This window comes from Loxodonta africana, chromosome 5, assembly GCF_030014295.1.
Source record: "Loxodonta africana isolate mLoxAfr1 chromosome 5, mLoxAfr1.hap2, whole genome shotgun sequence".
NCBI classification, from domain to species: Eukaryota; Metazoa; Chordata; class Mammalia; order Proboscidea; family Elephantidae; genus Loxodonta; species Loxodonta africana.
Genome location: NC_087346.1, coordinates 116,854,043 through 116,867,602, shown reverse-complemented (window position 1 = coordinate 116,867,602; position 13,560 = coordinate 116,854,043). Strand labels below are relative to the sequence as shown.

Here is a 13,560-nt window from a genome sequence, read left to right as displayed (position 1 = left end):
TATCTAGTGCTGCTACAACAGAAATGCCACAATTGGCTGGCTTTAACAAACAGAAATTTATTCTCTCACAGTTTAGGAGGCTGGAAGTCCAAATTCAGAGTGCCAGCTCTAGGGGGAGGCTTTCTCTCTGTCGGCCTTGTCTCTTCAGCTTCTGTTTCCTGGTTCCTTGGAGATCTCTATGTGTCTTGTCATCTACCTTACCCCATCTCTCCTAAGCTAGTTTGTTTAATCTCTTTTATATCTCAAAAGAAACTGACTCAAGATACACCCTACACTATCCTGCCTCATTAATATATCAAAGACATCCCATCCCCAAATGGGATTATAACCACAGGCACAGAGGTTAGAATTTATGATACATTTTTTATGGGGACGTAATTCAATCCATAACACAGTATAAACTAAAACCCCAAAGCTAAGGAAGTTTAGGGAGAAGAACTCTGGAGAACTTTGGGAGGATTCGAGAGCTCCAAGTCCTAGACCTGCGGCCAGTACTGATCTCTGACTTCTCTGTATCTCAGTTTCCCTGTAATATACAGATGTTGGTACATATGAACCTTACTACCCTAGCATTCTCTGGTTGTAGGGCACTCCTGACAGGTAAGATGGTAGAAGGTCTGCGATAGGGGAATACAGAATTAGAATGGTGAAAGAGATCCTAACAGAGATGCCAATAGAAAAGATGAACAAGGAACAGTGAGAATATCTGAGCCTTAGTGAGAGCAGAGGCTGCATCCTGGCCTCTGTTCTACGAGGCCATTGTGTACGCAGGAAGGGATCCCAGAATGCTGCTGGGCTGGGACATGAAGAAGGCTCCACTTCATGCTAAGTCCTTTGGGACTGGGGCTGTGTGGGTTCACCTATACCTCCCAGGACACCTAACACAAGATGGACAAATGATGGAATGGAAATTCCTCAGACAGTGTGATACTATTCTTCAACAGAAGTTATAAAAATTGCCTAGTAACAATCAACAACACCCTGTGTGGTTCAGTGGTACTGAATAAATGAAACATATGCCTGATTACTAGGAGTACAAATAAACCAAGGTCCTCCTCTATCAAGGAAGATATAGCTTGCCTCAACCTATCATTTTAAAACGGAGAATCTGAGGCGCAGCCACGGTAAGTGAGATGCCAAAGCCCTGTGCTGTTTTAGAGGTAGAAATGAGCTCGGGATTCAGGTATTTCTTCCTCACAGAGAAGAGCAAGTGAAATAATCAAAGATTTAGGATAAGATATTGTCTACTTTTAAAGATGGAAAGGGTAACAACGGCTGCAAACGTATAGAGAAGATCTGCAGGCAAGAGATCCAGTCCACACACCCTCCACATCCTCAAAGTGAAAGAAATGGGCTTGCTTAAAGAATAAATACTGTAGCCAGAAAAAGGCAGATACGCCTGACAGTCAGGGATCAAACCACCTTTCTCAAAAAAAAAAAGTCACTACTTAATTGTGATGTTCTCCAACTGTAATTCTCTTGAATCAGTTGTTATCAGGATTTGCAAAGGTTCACTGCAGGAATCTATTAATACCTACCATGATGGAACTCTTTAAGGCCTCAATTATTTGTTTAAACATCCAGATTTCTTCCTCAGGGATAGCAGGAATTTACGCTGCTAATTATTTCTAAAATAATGTCACTTGTGCTAAACAAACTAATGCTTTTTTTTTTTTTTTAATAGGAATTAAACACTTAAGGCCTCTCAAGGGTTATTCTTGCAGACATCTTCCCCACACTATCAAATGAACCCAAAGCTAATAAGACGTTCAGTAATTATAACATGTCTGGCCAAGAGAATTCTGTGTGTAAATATCTTATGGAGCCAGCACCAGGCAATGGTACCTGCAGAGTAAAGTACTGCCTCAGTGAGCACTGGGGAATCTTAGCCACTTCTCATTAATCAGCCCCTCTTGCTTTCTGTAGCTGGAATGGTGTTTCAAGAGACCAAAGGCCATTAAAAAATGAAAATATTTCCGAAAGATGAATACTAACACTATTTTCTAAAAGGAAGCATTACTGAGATTTCAAATGCACCATGCATGGTAATCAAAACACTTACCTCAATGACCTGTTAGGGCAGAAGTAACTAGTCTAAAGAGAAATCACGAGTTACATCCACTCATAAGCCATTAAAAAAGGCACTCTGTTTTACCTCATTCTCTGGGGTGGGAGATGGCGTTACAGAACTAAATGACCCTTTCCTAGAGCCCTGAAGGTCTGCTGGGATGGAGACTGGGCGCTCCCACTGAGTCGTTCCCGTTGGTATGTGCCAGTAATAGGTCCCAGCGATGTCGTTGATTCTTTTCCAGCCAGGTGGCAAATCTGGATCAGTCTGAAATGAGTGATCACTCCATACATCTGCTGGGAAATAGAAAGACAGGGTTTTATTAAAAAAGGAAACAAATTACACTCCTCCAATTTTAGTACCAATAGTCAGGGGAAACCCATAGGTCCACAGTCCAAAAGAAAACTAAAGTCATCCTATACACACAAAGTACGATAAAAAGGATGATATGGAGAGAAAAAATGACCAAGTTGAAAAGGTAGGTTGACACTGGAGAATATGGGCATGAAAGCCTCACCATTACGACCATCGGGTTATCTTACAGCTCCAGGAACCCTATGACAAGCTAAAGCTCCATTAACCAGAATCAATCATCCAGGTAAAATCTGCATGGTTACACACAAAAAATAAAGTGTTTTATGGTTACACACAGAATGTACTAAATCCCTCTATAATTTAGTAAGACTTACTACTTCGCATCATATCTTATCCCAAGCTATGAGTACAACTCTTTCTTTAACTGTTTTCTATAAATGAGTTGTTGCTGCCATCGAATTGGCTGCTGAGTCGTGGCAACCCCATGCACAGTAGGACAAAATGCTGCCCAGTGCTACATCAGACCCATGACTGCTTGCAGATTAGACCACTGTGATCCATTAGGTTTCCACTGACTGGTTTTTTAGAAATAGATTGCCAGGACTTTCAACTAGTCTGTCTGAGTCTGGAAGCTCTGGCGAAACCTCTTCAGTATCATAGCAATATGCAAGCCTCCACTGACAGACAGGTGGTGGCTTCACACGAGGTACACTGGCCAGGAATCACACCTGGGTCTCCCACATGGTAGGTGAGAGTTCCACTGTATTTATCTTTCATGTGCTTTTAACAACCCTGCCCATTTGACTGTAAATGCCTACAAGGTAGCAATGTCTTTTGTAATACTCTACAATTCTAGATTGCACACTGACGATGCCCAATGAAAGCAAACTGAAAAAGCCTTAGAGCTCAACAAAGCACTAGATTGACTCTAGAAACAGGCCAGTAATGTAAACACGTCAAGTAGGGCGGGTGTGAGACAATAAAGAATGGCGGGGACTGTGGCAAACTGGGAAGCATTTGCATGACCCGAAGGCATTCAAATTTAAAAGATGATTTTTTTAAGCAATATGGGGACCAAATGAAATATATCTACTGGACAATTTCAGCCATCCTTGGCCTATATCAATATTCTATCAGTTTACTGAATAACTATTTGCTTTTTAAAAAAACCTCACTCTTGGTCTTCTTTGAGTTGAACGTGAAATGGATTAAAATTCTGTGAGAAGAGAGGAGAAGGGAGAGGGAGCAGAATAAGAAATTCAGAAAGAATAAGGCATAATGGGGGAAGGATAGGCAGTTCCATCAATGTAGGTAGGTAGAAAAACTTGAGCTCTGAACCTGGGGGTCTCTTTATTCTAAGAATTAGGCAGAAGGGTGCATTTTATAGCAATTTAAACGAGAACATGTGTGGGGCTTGCTCTGTGCAAATGTCATTGCATCACATGGGCACGCGTCACTGAGGCTGTTACAGCTCAAAAAGAAACAAAACAAAGAGGCTGATTAAGACTATGGGCACAGATGTGCATTCATGTGGTTACTCGGCATCTCAGCATTCACTTTTCTCATTTAAATCTGCCAGAGGCAAAAATGCCACTTGTCTCAAATTATCATGGAAACCTTCCCCTCCCCTACAGGAAATTAAGCATGATTAAGTAATTTCAAGTCACCCGAATTTTGCAGAAACAACTAGAAACAAACATGTGTTTATACTCCTTTGTTTTATCTCCTTGGGAGAGTGGGGATGGGAGGTCATTATCTGCTGTTATTCTGTTTTCAGCCACCCAAGTGAGGCAGGAAAGGTAAAATACACAGGTCTGGGGATAAAGCGGGAGAAAAACCTACCACACCAAGGGAGTTCCCTTGCCCCCTTTTAGTCAATCATAGACAAGGACCTCTGGGGTTAGAAACAGAAAAGACTGAAAGAGGCTATGAGTTACCATTTCTGTGGTTTATGAGATCTGTGGGCCTGGACTTACACGTTTATCCTAGTTGTCTTTACAAGCTGGGACACTGCCATGTATGAAGAATAGTAACACACCACTGTCAGAATATGAAATCATGTTAGATCAAGGACAGAGACCAAGGTCAGTGGCCTTCCAAAGTTGGCTGTTTGAGGAGGTATCTCAAGGGTAGCATAAAAGAGGCTTTGGGCTACATGGCAGGATTTGGACTGCTTTACTGGGAAACCCTGGTGGTGCAGTAGTTAAGAGCTATGGCTGCTAACTAAAAGGTTGGCAGTTCAAGTCCACCAGGTGCTCCTTGGAAACTCCTACAGAGTCACTATGAGTCAGAATGGACTTGACAGTTATGGGTTTTTTTTTTTTTTTTTTGGACCTTCAACCAGAGGAGTCCCTGAGTGGCACAAACAGCTAAGTGCTCAGATACTAGCTGCAAGATTGGTGGTTCAAATCCACCCAGAGGTGTCTCAGAAGAAAGGCCTGGTGATACTTCCAAAAGATCACAGCCATTAAAAACCCTATGGAGCACAGTTCCACTTTGAGACACATGGGGGTGGTCTCCATAAGTCAGAATCGACAGCAACTGGTTTGGTGTTTTTGGTGTCTTCAACCAGGCCCACTCCACTTTTATTTGGTTTATATTTTGGTTTTCTGCTAGGATTTTTTTGGAATAAAAACAAAAAGAGGTCTATTCTGACGCCAAAAATAAACAGTGATTATGATGACAGAGAAGGATGTGAGGTGCGCCATCTACAATATTATTAACAGTTCCAGAATCATTCATAGAGTTCCTTCCACATCATCCCACATTGGTGTGAGGGCAGGCAAACACCACGTGTGTCCTGTTCTCCATTATATTCCCAACACCTAGCACCACAGGTGTTCAGGAACGATTGAATGATGGATGGAGAGAGAGATGAGTGCATAGAAGAATAGGGAGGGAGGGAGGGAGGGAGGGAGGGAGGGAGGGAGGGAGGGAGGAAGGAAGGAAGGAAGGAAGGAAGGAAGGAAGGAAGGAAGGAAGGAAGGAAGGAAGGAAGGAAGGAAGGAAGGAAGGAAGGAAGGAAGATGTCTATGAACGTCTCATGGATAAAAAAAATACAAAATAAAAAATTTAATACAATAAATTAGGAAGAGTCTTGGGGTGAAGGCCAAGATACTTTGAGTTGAGATTTTGTTTCTTTTTTTTTATTAATAGGTTCTAAGAAGAAGAGGGAAACCCTTGTGGCATAGTGGTTAAGAGCTGCTAACCAAAAGGTTGGCAGTTCGAATCCCTACTCTATGGGGAAGTTCTACTCTGTCCTATAGTGTCGCTATGAGTCGCAATCGACTCAACGGCAGAGGGTTTGGTTTTGGTTTTTTTTTAAGAAGAAGAGTAGGAAATATACCTCTGAAGCATCTCAGTCCCATTGTATTTCCTTTTTTAAATCATCACAGCCCCTATTTGGTCTGTTCTCCAACATAAAACTATGTAAACATTTAAATTCATACTTTGTAACTTACTCAAGAGTCAGTGGTTTTCCGGTTGTTCTCAAATTCAGGAGAAAGACGCTGATGCGGGTAGGAGTAATTCCAGGCCCTTTCTTGCCCCTTCAACCACAGAAGTACCATTTTCATCTGCTTCACATATCGGTCTTGTACGTATAATTTTCCTTGAAAACTGTTATCATTTTTTAAAAAATTTTGCTTGAGATAAAGTTTGAAACTTTAGCTAAAGCAATGGTAGGGCAGGACCAAGATATCTAAATGCCAAGAAGCTGCTTCTACCTTAAGATTTTATCAGCGGGGTCTTAAAAGCCTGTGGATGTCCATCTAAGATACTCCATTGATCTCACCCCACTGGGTGCAAGGGAGAATGAAGAAAACCAAAGACACAAGGTAAAGATTAGTCCAAATGACTAATGGACCATAACTACGAGAGCCTCCACCAGACTGACTTCAGCACAACAAGATGGTGCCTGGCTGCCACCACTGACTGCTCTGACAGGGGTCACAACAGAGGATCCTGGACAGGGCTGGAGAAAAATGCAGAATGAAGTTCTAACTCACAAAAAAAGACCAGACTTACTGGCCTGACAGAGACTGGGGAAACCCCGAGAATATGGCTCCCGGGCACTCTTTTAGCTCAGTAATGAAGTCACTCCTGAGGTTCACCCTTGAGCCAAAGATTAGATAGGCCCATAAAACAAAGCAACACTAAAGAGGCACACCAGCCCAGGGGCAAGGACTAGAACGCAGGAGGAGAGAGGAAAGCTGGTGACCGGGAACCTAAGGTTGAGAAGGGAGAGTGTTGACATGTTGTGAGGTTGGTAACCAATGTTGCAAAACATTATGTGTACTACTTGTTTAATGAGAAGCTAGTTTGTTCTGTAAACCTTCAACTAAAGTACAGTTAAAAAAAAAAAAAGAAAAAGATTGATCAAAATATCTTAAATAGTTGAGAATGGCTGCCCTCAGATGGGTACCACAGTGGATAAGGCATGAGGGAGGAGATGAAGAGCAAATGAAAATGCGAAAATTTGCAAATAGCAGGTGATTAGAGGTGAAAGCTTTAGGCCCTTTCGTTTTCAGAATATTAATCAGTGAAGCTTTGCTGAAGACAAAGCAAGGAACTGATGCTGTGCAGAGAAAACGGCAGCTGACTGTTTCATCGCTTTTCTGATTCATAGCAAGTTTTCTCAACACTGAGTGCCCACCATGTACTCCTTGACAGCTCTGCTTAGAGTTTGGAAATCACAGCATAGCCTTCTCAGTTTTCAGCAGGAATATCTTAAGAGACCTCCATACAGGAGACCTTTTTTCTCTTTGGGTGAATTATTGTGCAACAAAACCTTGGGAAATTGGATTCAGCATGTGGATAGCACAAAGCACACCAAAGGATTCCATCTCAGTTACTCAACTTCAGAATTGGAACTGAGACCAGCAGTGAGGATTACTTCAGGGAATATTTATGTTGTTGCTGTTGTTAGATACCCTCAAGTCGGTTCCAACTCATAATGACCCTATGCACAACAGAACGAAACACTGTCCGGTCCTGCGCCATACTTACCATCGTTGTTATGCTTGGGCCCACTGTAACAGCAACCGTGTCAGTCCACCTTGTTGAGGGTCATCCTCTTTTCCGCTGACCCTGTACCTTATGAAGCATGATGTCTTCTCCAGGGACTGATCCCTCCTGACAACATGTCCTAAGTTCTTTTGGCATTCGACAGTACATTCAATATTCTTCGCCAACACCACAAATCAAAGGCGTCAATTCTTCTTTGGTCTTCCTTATTCACTGTTCATTCAGCTTTCACATGCATACGATGTGATTGAAAATACCATGGCTTGGGTCAGGAGCACCTTAGTCTTCAAGGTGAACGTCTTTGCTTTTCAACACTTTAAGGAGGTCCTTTGCCGCAGATTTGCCCAATGCAATGCATCTTTTGATTTCTTGACTGCTGTTTCCATGGCTGTTGATTGTGGATCCAAGTAAAATGAAATCCTTGATAACTTCAATCTTCTCTCCGTTTATCATGACGTGGTTTATTGGTCCAGTTGTGAGGATTTTTGTTTTCTTTATGTTGAGGTGCAATCCATACTGAAGGCTGTGGTCTTCAATCTTTATTAGTAAGTGCTTCAAGTCCTCTTCACTTTCACAAAGCAAGGTTGTGTCATCTGCATAACGCAGGTTGTTAATGAGTCTTTCTCCAATCCTGATGCCCCCTTCTCCTTCATATAGTCCAGCTTCTTGGATTATTGCTCAGCATACTGATTGAATAGGTATGGTGCAAGAATACAACCCTGACATACACATTTCCTGACTTTAAACCAATCAGTAGCCCCTTGTTCTATCCAAACAACTGCCTCTTGATCTATGTAAAGGTTCCTCATGGGTACAATTAAGTGTTCTGGAATTCCCATTCTTCGCAATGTTATCCATAATTTGTTATGCTCCACATAGTCAAATGCCTTTGCATAGTCAATAAAACACAGGTAAACATCCTTCTGCTATTCTCTGCTTTCAGTCAGGATCCATCTGACATCAGCAATGATAACCCTGGTTCCACATCCTCTTCGGAATCCGGCCTGAATTTCTGGCAATTCCCTGTAGATACACTGCTGCAGCCGCTTTCGAATAATCTTCAGCAGAATTTTGCTTGCGTGTGATATTAATGATATTGTTTGATAATTTCTGCAGTCGGTTGGATCATTTTTCTTGGGAATAGGCATAAATATGAATCTCTTACATTCGGTTGGCCAGGAATCTGCCTTCCATATTTCTTGGCATAGACGAGTGTACACTTTCAGTGCTGCATTCGTTTGCTGAAACATCTCAATCGATATTCCATCAATTCCTGGAGCCTTGCTCTTCACCGGAAACCCTGGTGGCGTAGTGGTTAAGTGCTATGGCTGCTAACCAAAAGGTCAGCAGTTCGAATCCGCCAGGCACTCCTTGGAAACTCTATCGGGCAGTTCTACTCTGTCCTATAGGGTCGCTATGAGTTGGAATCGACTTGACAGCAGTGGGTTTGGTTTTTGGATTTTTGCTTTTTGCCAATGCCTTCAGTGCAGGTTGGACTTCTTCCTTCAGTACCATTGGTTCCTGATCATATGCTACCTCTTGAAATGATTGAACATCGACTAATTCTTTTTGATATAATGACTTTGTGTATTCCTTCCATCTTTTTTTGATGCTTCCTGCATTGTTTAATATTTTCCCCATAGAATTGCAACTCGAGGCTTGAATCTTTTCTTCAGTCTTTTGGCTTGAGAAACACCGAGTGCATTCTTCCCTTTTGGTTTCCTATCTCCAGCTCTTTGCACATGTCATTATAATACTTTATTTTGTCTTCTCAAGTTGCCCTTTGAAATCTTCTGTTCAGTTATTTTACTTCATCATTTCTTCCTTTTGCTTTAGCTGCTCGACGTTCGAAAGCAAGTTTCAGTCTCTTCTGACATTGATCTTGGTCTTTTCTTTCTTTCCTGTCTTTTCAATGACCAAGTCTTCCTTTCTTGTATGATATCCTGATGTCATTCCACAATTTGTCTGGTCTTTGGTCATTAGTGTTCAACGTGTCGAATCTATTCTTGAAATGATCTCTAAATTCAGGTGGTATGTACTCCAGGTCCTATTTTGGCTCTTGTGGACTTGCTCTGATTTTCTTCAGTTTCAGCTTGAGCTTGCATATAAGCGATTGATGGTCTGTTCCACAGTCAACCCCTGGTCTTGTTCTTATTAATGATATTGAGCTGTTCCATCCTCTCTTTCTACACATGTAGTCGATTTGATTCCTGTGTGTTCCATCTGGTGAGGTCCATGTGTACAGTTGCCGTTTATATTGATGAAAAAAGCATATGCAATGAGGAAGTCGTTGGTCTTGCAAAATTCCATCATTCGATCTCTGGCATTGTTTCTATTACAAGGCCATATTTTCCAACTACCAATCCTTCTTCTTTGTTTCCAACTTATGCATTCCAATCACCAGTAATTATCAATGAATCCTGATTACACATTTGATCAATTTCAGACTGCAGCAGCTGATAAAAAATCTTGTATTTTTTCATATTTGGCCTTAGTGGTTGGTGCATGAATTTGAATAACAGTCGTATTAACTGGTCTTCCTTACAGGCATATGGATATTATCCTATCACTGACAGCATTATATTTCAAGATAGATCTTGAAATGTTCTTTTTGACAATGAATGCAACACAATTCCTTTTCAAGTTGTCATTCCCGGCGTAGTAGACTATATGATTGTCCGATTCAAAAAGGCCAATACCAGTCCATTTCAGCTCACTAATGCCTAGGGTATCGATGCTGATGTGTTCCATTTCATTTTTGATGATTTCAATTTTCCTAGACTCACACTTCGTACATCCCAGGTTCTGATTATTAACGGATGTTTGCAGCTGTGTCTCCTCATTTTGAGTTGTGCCTCATAAGCAAATGAAGGCCCCAAAGCTTGACTCCACCTGTGTCATTAAGGTCAACTCTACTTTGAGATGCCAGCTCTTTTGAGTGCATTCCAACCTGGGGGGCTCATCTTCCGGCAATATATCAGAAAATGTTCCGCTGCTATTCATTAGGTTTTCACTGGCTAATTCTTTTCAGAAATAGACTGCCAGGTCTTTCTTCCTAGTCTGTCTCAGTCTGGAAGCTCAGCTGAAACCTGACCTATTTGGGTGACCCTGCTGGTATCTGAATACCAGTGGTATAGCTTCCAGCATCACAGCAACACACAAACCCCCACAGCACAACTGACCGACACGTAGGGGAAGGGAATATTTATAGGAGAGTTAAAATGGAGAAATCTATAGAAAATCGCAGGATATCTTAAAATATCTCAAAGGTCACAACACAATAGATGTCCTTACATATCCACCAGATTGGCAAAAATTTCAGAGTACGACAATATCAAGTGTTGGTAGGCATGTAAAACAATGGAAACTCGTATACACTGCTAGGAGAAGAGGAGTTTGGTACAATCACTTTGGGAAAAAACAGTAGTAGCTAGTAAAGTAGAAGATTACTCTACGACCTAGCAATTCCACACCTAGTATACACACCTTAGAGAAACACACATGTGTGTAGCTGTAACATATTGATAACAGCATCACTGAAATAACTAAAACTTCAAAACAAACCAGACACATGGTGACAGGAGAATGAATAAATTGTGGTATATTCCTATTATGAAATACTATACAGCAATGAGAATGAGTCAAGTACAGCTACACATAGCAATATAGATGATTTCACAAACATAGCATTGACCCAAAGAAGAAAGACATAAGGTAATGCATTCACTAAGATTCCATTCATATGAAGTTCAAGAACTAAACTATGTTATTTAGGGATAAGACACAGATTGTAAAACTATAAACAAATACAAGGGTACAGTTGTCACAAAAACCAGAATAATGAATACCTTTAAGGGCGAGGGGAAGGTTTATGATCCGGGAGTGTGATCAAGGGCTTCTGTAATGCTGGTGATGCTTTTTGACTTGGATGGTAGTAACATGAATGTTCACTTTATAATTACTTCTTAAACTGTACACTTTTATGCATGTTTCTGGCTGTGTGTTGTTTTTCACAATTAAAAAACAATACCTCAGGGGGATCCTGAGATTAAAAGCTTCAGGTTTTTTTTTTTTTTTTTTAAGAAATATGCAGAAGAGAGATGGCCAAGTCAAAGTATCTTTCAATACCAAGAAAGCTAATCCAAGCAAAGTGAAGAGATATATTAAAGACCTTGGTTGTTCCAGAGAAACTAGAAAGGAGGGCAATCAGCAAAGACCTCACCTGTGCATTACACAGCCTGACATGGAAACTGAGAGTGTGAACTCCCTAGGTGACTGTCATACCTTGGCTCAGCCACTTACCATCTGAATGACCTTGGACAAGTTACTCAACTTCTCTGGGTTTCAGAGGCTTATCCGTATAATGGGGATTATAATAGTACCCATCATATCAGGTAGTGTGTAAAGCAGATAGGTAGGGTAGGTATGGTAGGTGGGTGTGTCAGTGAGTGGGGAGGTGGGAGGGTGGGTAGGGAGGTAGATAGATAGGTAGGTAGGAGGGTAGACAGATACAGACAGACAGACAGATAGATATAGACAGACACGTACTATAGGTCCCCAAAGCCAACAATATTACTATATGAAGATCTCCAAGCCATAATAAAAATATATTTTCATATGTCCAAAGGAAAATACCCAACTACAGAATCAACGGGATTAAATGATCATCATGCTTCAAAGAGTAAAGATAAAAGAAGATAAATCTATTGGTCACTCTTTCACTGTAGAAGACAGGTCAAAGCAGGGTGGACTCTGAGGACCTATGGAGGTTTCTGGGCCTCTTCCCATCATGCACCACGGCCCTGGCTGGTTCACCCTCCACTGTTACATCCATCTTACCTTCTTCTCTAGATAACCACCTCTCTCTCAATATTAAAGTAAAAAATAAATATTTTACACTTTTAAAAAGAAAGATGTAAGTCCTCTCTTCTCTATTTTTAAGCTGACTTGTTAAACTTTTTCTAGGTTTCTCTCAAACACAAGCTAACCCCACGTGAATAAAGGTGCCCTGTGTCTGTATGATTCTCGAGTGTTTCCCCCAGTGTCAGTCTGCGGCCTTCCTTAGGAAAAAAGTTCCCCACCCATAAAGTGAAGCTCATTTTCACATACATTACCACATGGAATGCTCATATCAATCCCAGCTAGAAGGCAAGGGTGGAAAAATTAGCAAACCAGCATTAGAATTCAGCTCTTTCAAGGCTTAAACCCAAGCATTGTTTAGAACTGCTATGAGGTTCTAAAAGCTAACGACAATAACAGAAACAATCACAACAAGGGCGCTGGCACTGACAGGCGCAGCATCACACACCATCCGTGTGAGGGGTCACAGGGCTGCCACAGCGGGCCTGTGAAGGAGGCACTTTGTTATCGCCGTTTCCAAGGCTCAGAGATGACAGCACTTTGGTTTAAAGCCAAGGAAGTAAACTATGCCCCTATTTAGAAACAGATTTTACTTTTTCAAAACACTGAGAAAAATATATATAGACAGTTTGGGGGCTAGGAGACCAGGCAGTTGATCACCTCAAGGTCAAAGAGCCAGTAAGTGGCAGCACCCAGGTCTGCCCCAGTGAATGATGCACCCCACAGTCTGGGTCCATCAACACGAGCACACTTCTAACACAGGCATTCACACAGGGCCCTGCTGTGTACAGTGCCTTCTCCTCCCTATCCTGCTTCCTGTAAAACCAGGCCGGCCATTCCAGCTGGGGCATGCCTGGTCCACATATCTGCGAAACCCTATTAGAAGCCTTAAAGGTCAAATTCCACCTTCAGGCACACCGCAGAGACCAAGATACAATCACATGTATTCTCTCCCTCCAACCCTCCCAAAAGCAGCCCCAGTGGTGAAGCAACAGTTAAGTGCTTGGCTGCTAACTGAAAGGTTGGCAGTTCAAACCTAGCCAGTGGCTCCTGCTCCATGGGAGAAAGACCTAGTGATCTGCTTCCCATGAAGATTAAAACCTAGGAAACCCTATGGGGCAGTTCTACTTTGGAACACATGGGGCTGCTATGAGTCGAAATTGACTCAAGGATACCGCACGACAAGCACTCCCAAAGGGATCTTGCACCTAAGATGTGTCCCTTGTGTCTCCAGCCTCCTGTCAGCAGAACACCTCGCTGAAGGCGCTGTCACGTGGTGACTGCAAACGGTT

General features: G+C 41.9%; 1 protein-coding gene across 10 annotated transcripts in view; it reads right to left on the bottom strand.

Moving 5' to 3' along the window:
- Positions 1–13,560, bottom strand: part of APBB2 (amyloid beta precursor protein binding family B member 2) — a 442,316-nt gene that overhangs the window by 132,566 nt on the left and 296,190 nt on the right. For 8 of the 10 annotated variants that reach the window (XM_064285876.1, XM_064285875.1, XM_064285882.1 and 5 more), the window contains one exon: positions 2,156–2,364. In XM_064285876.1, the coding sequence (XP_064141946.1) occupies positions 2,156–2,364 (209 nt within the window). The remainder of the gene's footprint in view (positions 1–2,155; positions 2,365–13,560) is intronic. The other 2 variants (XM_064285881.1, XM_064285883.1) reach the window with 1 other exon arrangement.